Source organism: Argopecten irradians, chromosome 1 (assembly GCF_041381155.1).
Source record: "Argopecten irradians isolate NY chromosome 1, Ai_NY, whole genome shotgun sequence".
Taxonomy (NCBI): Eukaryota; Metazoa; Mollusca; class Bivalvia; order Pectinida; family Pectinidae; genus Argopecten; species Argopecten irradians.
In genome coordinates, this window is record NC_091134.1 from 34,097,568 (window position 1) to 34,114,458 (window position 16,891).

The following is a 16,891-nucleotide window of genomic DNA, read 5'->3' on the forward strand; positions in this document are numbered from 1 at the left end:
TATCCTCGTTACCTTTACCAGGTGTCAACTACCACTATTTCTAGTGCTTTGAACTTGTGGTCAGTTTAAAGACACTTTTGATAAAGAATTTCGAATTAGAAACTAGAGCTGAGCTTAGAAAAAAACATATATTGTCAGAATAAAATTATTCAAAAGTTTCTCACTTGAATTAAGTTAGAACAAGGAAATTGGTATCTTAAAAGAACATTACAATTTGTACATATATCAGAAAAAACCCAGTTCTAATGGAAATTAGATCAGCCGGTTTTACTGTGATATGCCAGAAAAGCCCATGGTGGTGAAATGCGTGTGAAATGTGCAAACTCGCTCGCTGTCCGCCATTCTAATTATGGTCAAACATCTTGTATGCCGAACCATGTCCCTTGCTCGTAGAGTAATGCTACTTTTGTCTAGAACTGCTCGAATCGCTCTGACCGTAGTGTGTTTACCTTATTAGGTGAATTATCTTGCCTAAAAATCATTTTATCACCTCAAACGTGGCTATGTAGTTCATTTGCTTAACGTGCGTGACTTTGGCTTGGATATGGGTACAGCGTACATCTTGTACCTGCTTAATCGTGTTGATCAACGATTTGTAATTACAATGATATCAATAAAAATACTAAACATTGACGTGGAATTTGTCAATAATTTATGTCATATGTTTCATAAGAAATGTAGAACAATACATTTATGCTATATTTTGCTTCTTGGTTATGTAAAAGAATTAGCCAGTATTAGCCTGAGTGAATTGTCCCTTTAAGTTAGAACAAGGAAATTGGTATCTTAAAAGATTGATGATTTTGTCGTTGTAAGAAAAACATTAGTGCCCCATCTTAGCTAGCCAAGGTTTCTGATTACATTGCATCTACAAACTCGTGGAGTTTAACATAATCAGAAGCCTTGGCCAGGAAAGATAATAGTGCCCAGGGAGCTTGAATATTTGAAATAAATAAGGGGACGCTTAATTAATAGACCCAAATTTGGACTGGCCTCTCATAAAATTGTTGCAATATTTAAAGTGATAGTCACTAAAAAGTCTTTTTGAAAAGAAAATTAAGAAAAAAAAAAGATATACATGTATATAATATATAAAGCCTAGCTGATCTATAAACCATTAAGTAAGCAATATGGATAAAAGAAATATAAAATCATATTTTTACAAAGTCAATTAAATGAACTGAATTAAAATCTGAACCTTTTGGACTAAGTTTAATGTATTCAGGAATATGTACACATATGTAGATATGAAGCCTACATTGATCTGCGTTTATTCAGGTCCAGGTGTTGCAGAATCTGAATCATAGCGATGGTGACAAAACTGTTGATCCCGAAATAGAAACAGCTGTCATCGTCATCATCGGCTTGGTTCCAACATTTTCTGTATTGTAGAATTATAAAGCGTTAGTGTCAGCACAGTTTAAATTACTAGATCTGACACTGATTGAATACCTATGTAATATGAAATAGTGATATTTTATGTATTTCATAGCTTTAGGCGTGGTCTCATTATTCAAATGCTTCCATACGTGTAATAATAAAAAATCTATAATGTAATGTATATGAGAGAAATGGTAAAACAAGATCCTGACAATATGTATATACAATATTTAACCTAATAAGCACACAACGTGCTTAAAAAATTGAAACAAATTTAGACTGGCTTTTCATAAAATTATCCTACAAAGTAGGTCATAAATCCATATGCAAAAGAAATCAGAAAGGAAACCAACACAGTTTTCATATTTTCAGTCTGCATTCAATTTGAATTAAGTGAAATTGAAGCCTAAAAGGGAGGGGTGCTTATATCGAATACGGTAAGCTAATAATTGTTAGATAGCCTTCAGTTCTTCCTTCCAAATTTTTAGGTATAGTAATATAATGTGCCTTATAATACATCTAATTCTTGGTGCTATTTGTCTTGTGAAGGTCTTGATATATAAACATGATTTATAACAGTAAAACTTTCTGTATTCTGAAACAAATGTATTCTTCGCAAAAATAATGAAAGCGCTTAATATTCCTCCGATATTATTTTGACATGGATTTATTTCAATCTATCACAATAGTTTTTTTTAAGCAAATAGGATTCAGAATTTTGAAGAGAAATATTTCACATAGTATTTAGATACTTCTAAGGAATTCTGTGCATAATGTATGATAAAATTAGCTCTCCAGACCTTACACCTACATACCTTGTACCTGTCAAAACTGGTCCTTGTCTTATCAAGATCCCTGTCTGTTCCAGCTAAATTATATGGCAATTTCAAATACCTTCTTAATTACAGTAATTAAAAAGAATTTAATTAGAAAACCTGCTTATACCTGCCAATAATGCAGGTTTGATGACATTTGCTGTAGACAAGTTACAATGTACAACAGATGATGCAGTGTAAGAACGACATCATGGAATACATTAACGAAAACATTGCAGTCTAACGCTGTACAGTGTAATGTGTGCGTGCGGATGGTGCACTCATATTTGGGATCCATGTGTTGGAGCAGTTTCTGAGTTCTTCAGGAAACTGTTCAAGGGTTTGACCCGATAATAAACCTTTTATTTGCCATAAGCCTGTACATGTGGCATTATACATCTAGAATTTCTATTACTTATTATTTAAACCTGCATCCAAGGATATTCTGTCTAGTATAACAATTATTTACATATATCGTTTTGCAATTTAAAATACTATAAAAAAGCTGACTTAGTTATCTTTCATCAATCTTTTATCAAAATGATAGATTTTAGCATGGTGTTGTCATAGGAAGGTTGTATAGTACAGTTAAAGTGTTTATATTTAGATGGTGGATGTAGGTCAGTGGTTTTCTCCTGGTTCTCTGATTTTCCTCCATCTCTGAAGCTGGAAGATCCTTGAAAGCCACTGTAACAGGAGGTCAAGGACATTAGCTATAGGCTATTGTAAGGTTTCTGGTTGGTTTGTTTGTACAGTAAAGTAGTTGAAGGTTATCTGCCCAAGTCTCTGTATCTATTCCCTCTACATCCTGGAGGAGATTGCCACTTACTTTGTTGGGTGAGCAAGATATTGTGTGTACTTGCATGTCAATCATATTTCACCTTGAAAATCAATATGTGTGTATATTATATGGTGGAAAAGGTGTGTCTGTCATGTACGCAGTAATGTGATTTGTCTTAGTCTTCTATATGCAGAGAGAAAAAAACCAGATACTTCTAACCGATCTTGGAGTCATTAATTATGAGGGGTAGATACTTTAAAACCTACCTCGGGTCTAGTTGCCAGGTATTGAGCATATTGATTACATGATTTTCCTCAGGGTACGATGGGTTTTCCCCAACTCGTACATAAAATGTCTTTAAATGACCTGCACCTTTTACTGGATGTTTAACAAATCAAACTCACATCCTTGTATGTCTTTATAAACAGGGATCATTTGTGATATAGGACCAACTCTCAACTCCTGATCAGTGTGACAGTGAGTGTTGTTTGTAGATCCTGATCAGGGTGACAGTGAGTGTGGTCCTGATCAGTTGTAGATCCTGATCAGGGTGACAGTGAGTGTTGTTTGTAGATCCTGATCAGGGTGACAGTGAGTGTGGTTTGTGGATCCTGATCAAGATGACAGTGAGTGATGGTGTTGTAGATCCTGACAGTGAGTGTGTGGTTTGTGGATCCTGATCAGGGTGACAGTGAGTGTGGTTTGTGGATCCTGATCAGGGTGACAGTGAGTGTTGTTTGTAGATCCTGATCAGGGTGACAGTGAGTGTGGTTTGTGGATCCTGATCAGGGTGACAGTGAGTGTGGTTTGTGGATCCTGATCAGGGTGACAGTGAGTGTGGTTTGTGGATCCTGATCAATCATGACGCAGGTGAGTGTGTTTGTGGATCCTGATCAGGGTGACAGTGAGTGTGGTTTGTGGATCCTGATCAGGGTGACAGTGAGTGTGGTTTGTGGATCCTGATCAGGGTGACAGTGAGTGTGGTTTGTGGATCCTGATCAGGGTGACAGTGAGTGTTGTTTGTGGATCCTGATTGTGACAGTGAGTGTTGTTTGTGGATCCTGATCAGGGTGACAGTGAGTGTTGTTTGTGGATCCTGATCAGGGTGACAGTGATGTGTGGTTTGTGGATCCTGATCAGGGTGACAGTGAGTGTGGTTTGTGTGACATGATGTGTTGTGATCCTGATCAGGTGACAGTGAGTGTGGTTTGGATCCTGATCAGGGTGACAGTGAGTGTGGTTTGTGGATCCTGATCAGGGTGACAGTGAGTGTGGTTTGTGTGGATCCTGATCAGGGTGACAGTGATGTTGTTTTGTGGATCCTGATCAGGGTGACAGTGAGTGTGGTTTGTGGATCCTGATCAGGGTGACAGTGAGTGTGGTTTGTGGATCCTGATCAGGTGACAGTGAGTGTTGTTTGTGGATCCTGATCAGGGTGACAGTGAGTGTGTTTGTGGATCCTGATCAGGGTGACAGTGAGTGTTGTTTGTGGATCCTGATCAGGGTGACAGTGAGTGTTGTTTGTGGATCCTGATCAGGTGACAGTGAGTGTTGTTTGTGGATCCTGATCAGGGTGACAGTGAGTGTTGTTTGTGGATCCTGATCAGGGTGACAGTGAGTGTGGTTTGTGAGTGCAGTGTGTGGTTTGTGGATCCTGATCAGGGTGACAGTGAGTGTTGTTTGTGGATCCTGATCAGGGTGACAGTGAGTGTTGTTTGTGGATCCTGATCAGGTGACAGTGAGTGTGGTTTGTGGATCCTGATCAGGGTGACAGTGAGTGTTGTTTGTGGATCTGATCAGGGTGCTGGTTTGTGGATCCTGATCAGGGTGACAGTGAGTGTGGTTTGTGGATCCTGATCAGAGTGACAGTGAGTGTGGTTTGTGGATCCTGATCAGGGTGACAGTGAGTGTGGTTTGTTGTGTTTGTGGATCCTGATCAGTGTGTTTTGTGGTGACAGTGAGTGTGGTGTTTGTGGATCCTGATCAGGGGTGACAGTGAGTGTTGTTTGTGGATCCTGATCAGGTGTGACAGTGAGTGTTGTTTGTGGATCCTGATCAGGTGACAGTGAGTGTGTTGTTTGTGGATCCTGATCAGGGTGACAGTGAGTGTGTTTGTGGATCCTGATCAGGGTGACAGTGAGTGTGGTTTGTGGATCCTGATCAGGGTGACAGTGAGTGTGGTTGTGTTTGGGTGGTGTGTGTTTGTGGATCCTGATCAGGGTGACAGTGAGTGTTGTTTGTGGATCCTGATCAGGGTGACAGTGAGTGTTGTTTGTGGATCCTGATCAGGGTGGACAGTGAGTGTGGTTTGTGGATCCTGATCAGGGTGACAGTGAGTGTTGTTTGTGGATCCTGATCAGGGTGACAGTGAGTGTGTTTGTGGATCCTGATCAGGGTGACAGTGAGTGTTGTTTGTGGATCCTGATCAGGTGACAGTGAGTGTTGTTTGTGGATCCTGATCAGGGTGACAGTAGTAGTGTGGTTTGTGGATCCTGATCAGGGTGACAGTGAGTGTTGTTTGTGGATCCTGATCAGGGTGACAGTGAGTGTTGTTTGTGGATCCTGATCAGGGTGACAGTGAGTGTGTTTTGTGGATCCTGATCAGGGTGACAGTGAGTGTTGTTTGTGGATCCTGATCAGGGTGACAGTGAGTGTGGTTTGTGGATCCTGATCAGGGTGACAGTGAGTGTTGTTTGTGGATCCTGATCAGGGTGACAGTGAGTGTTGTTTGTGGATCCTGATCAGGGTGACAGTGAGTGTGGTTTGTGGATCCTGATCAGGGTGACAGTGAGTGTTGTTTGTGGATCCTGATCAGGGTGACAGTGAGTGTGGTTTGTGGATCCTGATCAGGGTGACAGTGAGTGTTGTTTGTGGATCCTGATCAGGTGACAGTGAGTGTTGTTTGTGGATCCTGATCAGGGTGACAGTGAGTGTTGTTTGTGGATCCTGATCAGGGTGACAGTGAGTGTTGTTTGTGGATCCTGATCAGGGTGACAGTGAGTGTTGTTTGTGGATCCTGATCAGGGTGACAGTGAGTGTGGTTTGTGGATCCTGATCAGGGTGACAGTGAGTGTTGTTTGTGGATCCTGATCAGGGTGACAGTGAGTGTTGTTTGTGGATCCTGATCAGAGGTGACAGTGAGTGTTGTTTGTGGATCCTGATCAGGGTGACAGTGAGTGTGGTTTGTGGATCCTGATCAGGGTGACAGTGAGTGTGGTTTGTGGATCCTGATCAGGGTGACAGTGAGTGTTGTTTGTGGATCCTGATCAGGGTGACAGTGAGTGTGTTGTTTGTGGATCCTGATCAGTGACAGTGAGTGTTGTTTGTGGATCCTGATCAGGGTGACAGTGAGTGTTGTTTGTGGATCCTGATCAGGGTGACAGTGAGTGTTGTTTGTGGATCCTGATCAGGTGACAGTGTGGTTTGTGGATCCTGATCAGGGTGACAGTGAGTGTGGTTTTGTGGATCCTGATCAGGGTGACAGTGAGTGTTGTTTGTGGATCCTGATCAGGGTGACAGTGAGTGTTGTTTGTGGATCCTGATCAGGGTGACAGTGAGTGTTGTTTGTGGATCCTGATCAGGGTGACAGTGAGGTGACAGTGAGTGTGGATTAAGTGAGTATGTTTTGTGGATCCTGATCAGGGTGACAGTGAGTGTGGTTTGTGGATCCTGATGGGTTGTACAGTGAGTGTGGTTGTTTGTGGATCCTGATCAGAGTGACAGTGAGTGTGGTTTGTGGATCCTGATCAGAGTGACAGTGAGTGTGTTTGTGGATCCTGATCAGGGTGACAGTGAGTGTGTTTGTGGATCCTGATCAGGGTGACAGTGAGTGTTGTTTGTGGATCCTGATCAGGGTGACAGTGAGTGTGGTTTGTGGATCCTGATCAGGGTGACAGTGAGTGTTGTTTGTGGATCCTGATCAGGGTGACAGTGAGTGTTGTTGTTGTGGATCCTGATCAGGTGACAGTGAGTGTGGTTTGTGGATCCTGATCAGGGTGACAGTGAGTGTTGTTTGTGGATCCTGATCAGGGTGACAGTGAGTGTGTTGTTTGTGGATCCTGATCAGGGTGACAGTGAGTGTGGTTTGTGGATCCTGATCAGGGTGACAGTGAGTGTTGTTTGTGGATCCTGATCAGGGTGACAGTGAGTGTGGTTTGTGGATCCTGATCAGGGTGACAGTGAGTGTGGTTTGTGGATCCTGATCAGGGGACAGTGAGTGTGGTTTGTGGATCCTGATCTGGGTGACAGTGAGTGTGGTTTGTGGATCCTGATCAGGGTGACGTGAGTGTTTGTGGATCCTGATCAGGTGACAGTGAGTGTGGTTTGTGGATCCTGATCAGGGTGACAGTGAGTGTGGTTTGTGGATCCTGATCAGGGTGACAGTGAGTGTTGTTTGTGGATCCTGATCAGTGAAGTGAGTGTGATCAGGGTGACAGTGAGTGTGGTTTGTGGATCCTGATCAGGGTGACAGTGAGGTGGTTTGTGGATCCTGATCAGGGTGACAGTGAGTGTGGTTTGTGGATCCTGATCAGGGTGACAGTGAGTGTGGTTTGTGGATCCTGATCAGGGTGACAGTGAGTGTTGTTTGTGGATCCTGATCAGGGTGACAGTGAGTGTGGTTTGTGGATCCTGATCAGGGTGACAGTGAGTGTTGGTTTGTGGATCCTGATCAGGGTGACAGTGAGTGTGGTTTGTGGATCCTGATCAGGGTGACAGTGAGTGTGGTTTGTGGATCCTGATCAGGGTGACAGTGAGTGTTGTTTGTGGATCCTGATCAGGGTGACAGTGAGTGTGGTTTGTGGATCCTGATCAGGGTGACAGTGAGTGTTGGTTTGTGGATCCTGATCAGGGTGACAGTGAGTGTTGTTTGTGGATCCTGATCAAGGTGACAGTGAGTGTTGTTTGTGGATCCTGATCAGGGTGACAGTGAGTTGTTGTTTGTGGATCCTGATCAAGGTGACAGTGAGTGTTGTTTGTGGATCCTGATCAGGGTGACAGTGAGTGTTGTTTGTGGATCCTGATCAGGGTGACAGTGAGTGTGGTTTGTGGATCCTGATCAAGGTGACAGTGAGTGTTGTTTGTGGATCCTGATCAGGGTGACAGTGAGTGTGGTTTGTGGATCCTGATCAGGGTGACAGTGAGTGTTGTTTGTGGATCCTGATCAGGGTGACAGTGAGTGTGGTTTGTGGATCCTGATCAAGGTGACAGTGAGTGTTGTTTGTGGATCCTGATCAGGGTGACAGTGAGTGTGGTTTGTGGATCCTGATCAAGGTGACAGTGAGTGTTGTTTGTGGATCCTGATCAAGGTGACAGTGAGTGTTGTTTGTGGATCCTGATCAGGGTGACAGTGAGTGTGGTTTGTGGATCCTGATCAGGGTGACAGTGAGTGTTGTTTGTGGATCCTGATCAGGGTGACAGTGAGTGTTGTTTGTGGATCCTGATCAGGGTGACAGTGAGTGTGTTGTTTGTGGATCCTGATCAGGGTGACAGTGAGTGTTGTTTGTGGATCCTGATCAGGGTGATAGTGAGTGTGGTTTGTGGATCCTGATCAGAGTGACAGTGAGTGTTGTTTGTGGATCCTGATCAGGGTGACAGTGAGTGTGGTTTGTGAGTGTGGTTTGTGGATCCTGATCAGGGTGACAGTGAGTGTGGTTTGTGGATCCTGATCAGGGTGACAGTGAGTGTGGTTTGTGGATCCTGATCAGGGTGACAGTGAGTGTGGATCTTGTGAAGTGAGTCCTGTTTTGCGGTGACAGAGTGTGGTTTGTGAGTGTGGTTTGTGGATCCTGATCAGGGTGACAGTGAGTGTTGTTTGTGGATCCTGATCAGAGTGACAGTGAGTGTTGTTTGTGGATCCTGATCAGGGTGACAGTGAGTGTGGTTTGTGGATCCTGATCAGGGTGACAGTGAGTGTTGTTTGTGGATCCTGATCAGGGTGACAGTGAGTGTTGTTTGTGGATCCTGATCAGGGTGACAGTGAGTGTTGTTTGTGGATCCTGATCAGGGTGACAGTGAGTGAGTGTTGTTTGTGGATCCTGATCAGGGTGACAGTGAGTGTTGTTTGTGGATCCTGATCAGGGTGACAGTGAGTGTGTTTGTGGATCCTGATCAGGTGACAGTGAGTGTGTTTGTGGATCCTGATCAGTGGTGATGTTGTGTGGATCCTGATCAGGTGACAGTGAGTGTTGTTTGTGGATCCTGATCAGGGTGACAGTGAGTGTTGTTTGTGGATCCTGATCAGTGACAGTGAGTGTTTTGTGGATCCTGATCAGGTGACAGTGAGTGTTGTTTGTGGATCCTGATCAGGGTGACAGTGAGTGTTGTTTGTGGATCCTGATCAGGTGACAGTGAGTGTTGTTTGTGGATCCTGATCAGGTGACAGTGAGTGTTGTTTGTGGATCCTGATCAAGGTGACAGTGAGTGTTGTTTGTGGATCCTGATCAGGGTGACAGTGAGTGTGGTTTGTGGATCCTGATCAGGGTGACAGTGAGTGTTGTTTGTGGATCCTGATCAGGGTGACAGTGAGTGTTGTTTGTGGATCCTGATCAGGGTGACAGTGAGTGTGGTTTGTGGATCCTGATCAGGGTGACAGTGAGTGTTGTTTGTGGATCCTGATCAAGGTGACAGTGAGTGTTGTTTGTGGATCCTGATCAAGGTGACAGTGAGTGTTGTTTGTGGATCCTGATCAGGGTGACAGTGAGTGTGGTTTGTGGATCCTGATCAGGGTGACAGTGAGTGTTGTTTGTGGATCCTGATCAGGGTGACAGTGAGTGTGGTTTGTGGATCCTGATCAGGGTGACAGTGAGTGTGGTTTGTGGATCCTGATCAGGGTGACAGTGAGTGTGGTTTGTGGATCCTGATCAGGGTGACAGTGAGTGTTGTTTGTGGATCCTGATCAGGGTGACAGTGAGTGTGGTTTGTGGATCCTGATCAGGGTGACAGTGAGTGTTGTTTGTGTAGACATTGACTCAAATTGGTTTGATAGGTTTATTTTCCTATATATAACTTTCAAGGCTATAGGGCTATAGGAGGACATGCTTGGTTTAGATGGTGGAAGAAAGCCAAAGTTCCAAGAGAAAATCAACCAACCAGCAGTTAGTATCTGGCAACTGCCAATCATTGGAAGCAGAGATGAAAATCTTCAGCCGATTGGCTGATTTCAACCTTTCTGTGTGCAGACAGTAGTTACCTTGTACATGTAATTCCTTTAAATAGTTTCCACAAAAAAGTATATTTCAGCCTTTAAGATTTTCCATTTTCTCTGTGGAAGAAAGAAGATGGAGATGTTGAAAGATATGGACATAAGACCAAAAGTTCAGTCAACTCTTAGATTCATGCAATGGGGGCAGCAGGTACAATTCTTTATCCTCTACCCTTAGGGTTGACTTATAGGTCACTAACAGTCACATTTATGTTTGCTTTGACCAGCTTTCACATACAAAAAATAGTTATTCATGTTATATTTTAATACACAAATATACAGAATACACAGTGTGGGACTTTCTGTAACTGTATAAAACTGATAGCTGGGGGTTATGCATACATATATATAGAAAGTGAATGAAGATGTTTAAAGATTAGAGCGTCACGCATGAGTAGTTTACAAGTATGATCCGACTTACTTATCACCTGACCAGAAATCCATCACTTATTAGCGCCATTCATACAGGTCTGTCTTTGCAGTTGGATGGCAAAAATCTTAAAAGCGGGCTTCGATCAACTTTAATCTCTAGGTCTGACATTGGTAAAATGCACCAGACATGCGATAACATTTCTTTTTTAGATTTCACAATATTTTTATCATTGTTTATGAACATTTACTTCATTATCTATTTTAGATCTTAGCACTCTCATTGATTTACTATGTAGATGTGTAGAGTTATCGTGCACATTTTACATTCCTTACGGCAAATTTTATTCCCCCAGGCTCTTTACACACTTTCTAAACTGGAAATTTGAATAAATGAAATTGTATTCTATTATTTATTGCAATTTAGATACACTACTGCAGCATCAAAGGAAAAGATTTTACATTTTTTGTTTGAAGATGTAATAAATGCCAATCGTAAGCTAGACATTTCTTTGTTATTGTGGACGCCCTGCTATTGAATTCTATACAGATTATAAAGTTTATGGAGACAGTTTACCCCTACGCATCATTTTATTGAACGTATAGTAAGAGTGTACAAAAACTTATCGGTAGTTTAATTTTGAGTGACTCTGTAGTCTGTGTAATGTTTTAGTTTTGTATGGTCAGATATTGACTTGGTTAAAGCAGTCTGGCAAGGTCAAACAGTCTCGCAAAATTAAAGGTCTGTGCAAGGTCAAAGGTCATATGTCAAATAGGTCAGACAATCGACCAGGGTCAGTGCTGCAGGGTCAAAAGTTCACAAGGTCAAACAGTTACAAGGTCGAATAGTGCTTCAAGGGTCACAAGTCCTGTCACACGTCAGATATTTTCAAGGTCAAACAGACCTACAGCCCTGCTGGGTCAAATGATAGCAAGAGCATTCCTGATGAAGGGTCAATTTATTTAAGGTACATCCTACAGGACTACAGTAACAGATATTCACAACAGTAAATGCATTGTTCAGTAATCAACATGAAGTTTGATTTTTGTGCCTTTTGTCACATTGACGGAAAGAACCAGTTCAAAGTACTGTTTCTTTTGAGTAACTTGTGGTTGCATCACTGATGCACAAACTATTAACAAAAAGAACTTGTAGAGATTACAATCAAGTTGGAAAAAGCAGGTCCATTTCTAAGCATTATAAACAAGATACACCTCATCTATAATGGAATTGTTTTAAAAGGCTAGAAATAGAAAATCTAATGTCTGTATTGATATAAAACAGAAATGCCTTTGTCAGAGAGTTATTTATATATTCTTTAGTTATAAAAATCTTTAACGAAAACCAGATCTTTTTACTTCCTTATTGTTTTCTAACCACACAGGGCCATACATATTGTAATTGGATGGTTCAGGCCTAAATCTATATTTAGATCTCATTTGTACTGGGTTATGAGTAATCTATATTCTCATACATTTGTCGAATGTAAATTCTTGCAAAGGTTCGTGAATGATCATCGTTTACAAACTTGAGAGGAGAGGACGAAGCCTGTGTGAGAATATTAAGTGTTGTTTACTCGTGGTGTTGGTGGGTGGTGATCATGATGATTTGTCTGTTACCAGCTGATACTTTTAAGTCTCCCATGACAAACCTAGGCGTGGGAGAGGATTCACACTATAAAACCATATCTTATGTAACTAGGGTTAATCATCAATGATTAAACTATAGATCCCTATACTGATATCAAAATGGGGGAAAAGTAACATATTGCTTGATATTTTTAGCAAAAACATTTTTCTCGTGTTACGCATTATATTGATGTCACTGCTTATTGCTGAAAATAAATCAGATATCGTCTGATTTCTAGTTTGCGAAATTTGAATTTGTTAAAAGTATAGATGTGATGATTGATTGCCAGGTATGGTTTTGTTATCACGCCTCCTGTTCGCATATGCATGTACCCATTCAGTGTCGTAGCATACAAAATACAAAGTCACGTATGGGTATCTGGGCTGTTTGATTGACAGCTGGCGATCCATTAATTTTTTTAACCTTCTGTAGATATGAAACAGTAAGCACTTAAGATTTAGTTTCAGGTTAATTAGTGAAGGTTACAATGAGACCAAAGTAAGGAAATAATTGGCTCAAATTAGTCAGAGAAACCACAACTAGAGCCATCCCTTGATCTGCCTTGTTTGGTTTTTACAAAGAATGATAACAGGGTCATGTTTACAGGATGTTTAGCTCTATAACAAATCAGTCATTCCGATCATTAGATTCATTTGTTGTAGCTTTTGATTTAATGGATTTATTATAAGGGCAGTGCACTAGCTATTTTATTCACTGTGAAGTATAATTAACCAATTTTCACGTAGCCTACTAAGTACTTTCAGCTGTATGTTCTTGTGGAAAACAGAGACGTAAGTAAATCGTAGGTTGTATGTACAAATACTGAGGAATCCTTTTGCTACAGATCAGCTAATTCATTCTGCAGTCGTCACTATCTTAGTTCTGAAGGGTATTGTCTACAACGTTTTGAGAAGTAATTAGCAGTATGTCAATAAACACCGTACCATGACCATATGTACCCTTAGTTCTCTAACTATATCGGCCATGAAATGTTAAGAAAGACACTGTTCTCATGATCATGCTCTACTACTGTTCTATTACTAGCCTTTCATCACTGAAGTTACTAGATTTTAACCAAAAGATGTTGGTTTTTCTTGGGATACTCCAGCTTTACCCTATAGTGTTGCGTTTTAGATCTTCAATAGATATATTTCAACTTAAAGATGCTCCACCGCTGACAAATGGTATTTTTTCACAATCAAAAGGATCAGACGATTTGGCATTTTTCTTCAGTTACAAAAGTTACTTACTTTACACCATTACCACCATTGGAAAGTTTGAGCTTCTAATTTCAATTCAAGATAAATATATAAGAAATAATTAATTGCATTCCGAAAAAATTCCGTGACACTATGTTCTATATAGAATGAAGTTCTGATTGCGCATGCACCAAAAGCATAATAAATTATTTTATGTTATTTTTTGTGCTAATTAGACATATATATACACGATTAAACACCAATTGTTGTTCAAATGATGAGTATCATTTATGGTCTGTCGGCGGTGGAGCATCTTTAACATAACCCTGTCACATTTTCGAGTTTCCATTACTACCTGTTAAAGAACTTGCACAAATTCTAGTGTATACAGACATGTATATAATAGTGTTTGATATGTAGACCTATCTTTTCCATTGACGAGTGCCAAATAGTTCCGGCCACTTAATCAGTGTTTGTACACCACTTGTGGTATGTAAAACATCTCTTTCCTATCTCTATCGTGTGTCTGTCGGATATGTTACAGGTCGATGGCTACTGAAGTGGACACTGACCACCGTTTGGTGTGGGACGATGTGAGTGACCATCAGTTGGTAGGACTGGACATTGAATGCCTTGAGACGCTCATTAGGACCAAATGATACACCTGTAATTCTGGACAGGTGACCGAATCTGTCTGACATAACACACCTGGTCGATCACTTCAATACTTTCTACAGCTATGGGATTGTTCAGACCACCTGGAGATCAGGATCCAATTGTGGCACTTGTCAACTGCATGATTCTGATCATATCCGTGACCAAATTCCAGTATTTTAGCAGGTGTACATGTATTGTTAACAATCTATCCTAGAAAAATTACACTGTGCTCTTTGAAGTAGTGTGCATTATATAAGTCTTCATACTTTCCTTGCATCTTATAGCTGGCATCATTTTTGTGCTGCAAAGCTGAAGTGTTACATCTGTTTGCATAGCTTATGTCAAAATGTTCCTGTTCAATTTTTGCTTAATTTTGTTTCAAGAACTTACCATGGAGGCAGATATACCCTCTTCACATCCTGGGACTCTACAGACTATTCAAATTATTCTGAATACATGGAATAGTGTCCAAAGTTCCTGATACCTTTCTAAGACATCATGCCAAAATATTTGAATTTAGCATAGAATCTGATTAAAGGCTATTGTTGTACATTTCATGTTTTGTTGAATTCTTTTCTGCAATATACATGTACATCTTATTGCAAAAATTGTTATCTCATTATGTACTGATCTAAAAATGAATTTTAAGAGAACAAAATGTCAATCACTCCAAAAGATAAAGAAACTTTTGAGTGTAGAATTTTATAGGATCATCATTGTAGCATTGTTTAGTTACACATGTACAACAGCTTTAGACATACAGACACTATATAGATATTTTACATCTACAAATCTATTTTAACTCCAACCCTAAAATAACATGTTACTAATGTAGATGTGGAAGTATTTTTATAGTGAAGCTATCGAGCCTGTCTGGTGTAACATGCATCTGGACTTTTTCACACGCTGTGAGGCTATTGCATGTTTGTGTGGGAGGCAGCTGATTGTTAAGTCTGTTACTAAAAAGGCTACAGTATCATCACGTTTCCCTAATCAGTCAATTTTTATGATACTTCATATTCAAGGCTTTTTTTTTCATAGTTAGGTACATGTATGTGAAAATACCATGTGTCTGCACATTATCTAGAGTAGTATGGGAAAGGCATAGATGTACCAGTTCGTCAATGAACTTAAATCAAATTACCTAATAATCTTTCTACATGTTCAATAAAACATAGTTAGAAACTTGGATACTGTTGTTCTTAGAGATGTACATGTTCGAGATGCTAAACAAAGCTTAATAACATCATTGTTTGATACAATTGCTAGCTTCATGTGATGGGATTTGAATCAGGAGGGTTGATATTCTGTAATTATCACGGGCAGATATTGTTTTCCACATAGAAAGGGCAGATATAACATAGGCATGGCAGATATGGCTTAGGAATGGTAGATATGACATAGGAAGGGCAGATATGACATAGGAAGGGCTGATATGGGACATAGGAAGGGCTGATATGGGACATAGGAAGGGCTGATATGGGTAGGAATGGTAGATATGACATAGAAAGGGCAGATATGGCTTAGGAATGGTAGATATGACATAGGAAGGGCAGATATGGCTTAGGAATGGCAGATATGACATAGGAAGGGCAGATATGACATAGGCATGGCAGATATGGCTTAGGAATGGTAGATATGACATAGGAAGGGCAGATATGGCTTAGGAAACGCAGATATGACATAGGCATGGCAGATATGACATAGAAATGGTAGATATGGCTTAAGAATGGTAGATATGACATAGGAAGGGCGGATATGACATAGCAAGGGCAGATATGGCTTTTGAAGGGCAAATATGACATAGGAAGGGCAGATATGACATAGGAAGGGCAGATATGGCTTAGGAATGGTAGATATGGCTTAAGAATGGTAGATATGACATAGGAAGGGCGGATATGACATAGCAAGGGCAGATATGGCTTAGGAAGGGCAGATATGACATAGGAAGGGCAGATATGGCTTAGGAATGGTAGATATGACATAGAAAGGGCAGATATGACATAGAAAGGGCAGATATGGCGTAGGAATGGTAGATATGACATAGGAAGGGCAGATATGGTGTAGGAATGGTAGATATGACATGGGAAGGGCAGATATGGTGTAGGAATGGTAGATATGACATAGGAAGGGCAGATATGACATAAGCAGGGCATGGATACAGGCATGAGAAAGGTAGATACAAGCAGGGCACAAAATACATGTATGACAATTGCTTGGGGTGGGGGGCAGGGCTGATGTAACATGGACAGGACAGATATGGCATCAGCAGGGCAAAGGAAGGGCTACACTTAATGAAAAAGTTATACAGCATTAGATGTTATTTTCAAAGTACAGTTTGTTAAATAGCTTTGGTTATATAAGGATGTGTCATGTGTTACGTTATGGACACGAGAACTGCTCGCAAACATGACATACAAACATATAAACCAGAGTTAAAGAGCTAGAGATATGAACTTCAACACATTAAACAAATTAGCTACCACACAGTTAATGTGTAATTTTTCATTAACCTGTACAGTATATCCTATAAATGTGTTAATACACAGTAAAACTAGCGACTACTTACAATGATAAATGATATTAACACTTTGGGTTTGGTTTGTAATGTTCTGGATGGTAAGATATGTTTTAGCCCTAATTTTAAGCAATATTGATCCTGACTGATGAGGCGATATAAGGTTTAGACTCTTCTACTCTAAATAAACGTATTATCATAGAATGCATATCTGTGACAGAAAACATTAACCTTAAAAAAACCATCAATGATGTAAACAGGTAAAAAGTTGGTCATGACTTCAAACTTATTTTAAGGTCAACTGTCTCATTACTGGTACCATTTCTGAGGGATTTAAACTT

The 16,891-nt window shown here is 40.6% G+C and overlaps 1 protein-coding gene across 2 annotated transcripts in view; it reads left to right on the plus strand.

Moving 5' to 3' along the window:
• The window catches only part of LOC138325086 (Fanconi anemia group G protein homolog), a 45,350-nt gene extending 30,766 nt beyond the window's left edge, over positions 1-14,584 (plus strand). For both annotated transcript variants that reach the window (XM_069270505.1, XM_069270497.1), the window contains exon 14: positions 13,920-14,584. In XM_069270505.1, the coding sequence (XP_069126606.1) occupies positions 13,920-14,034 (115 nt within the window). In that variant the 3' untranslated portion in view covers positions 14,035-14,584. The remainder of the gene's footprint in view (positions 1-13,919) is intronic.
• The last annotated feature ends 2,307 nt before the right edge of the window (positions 14,585-16,891 follow it).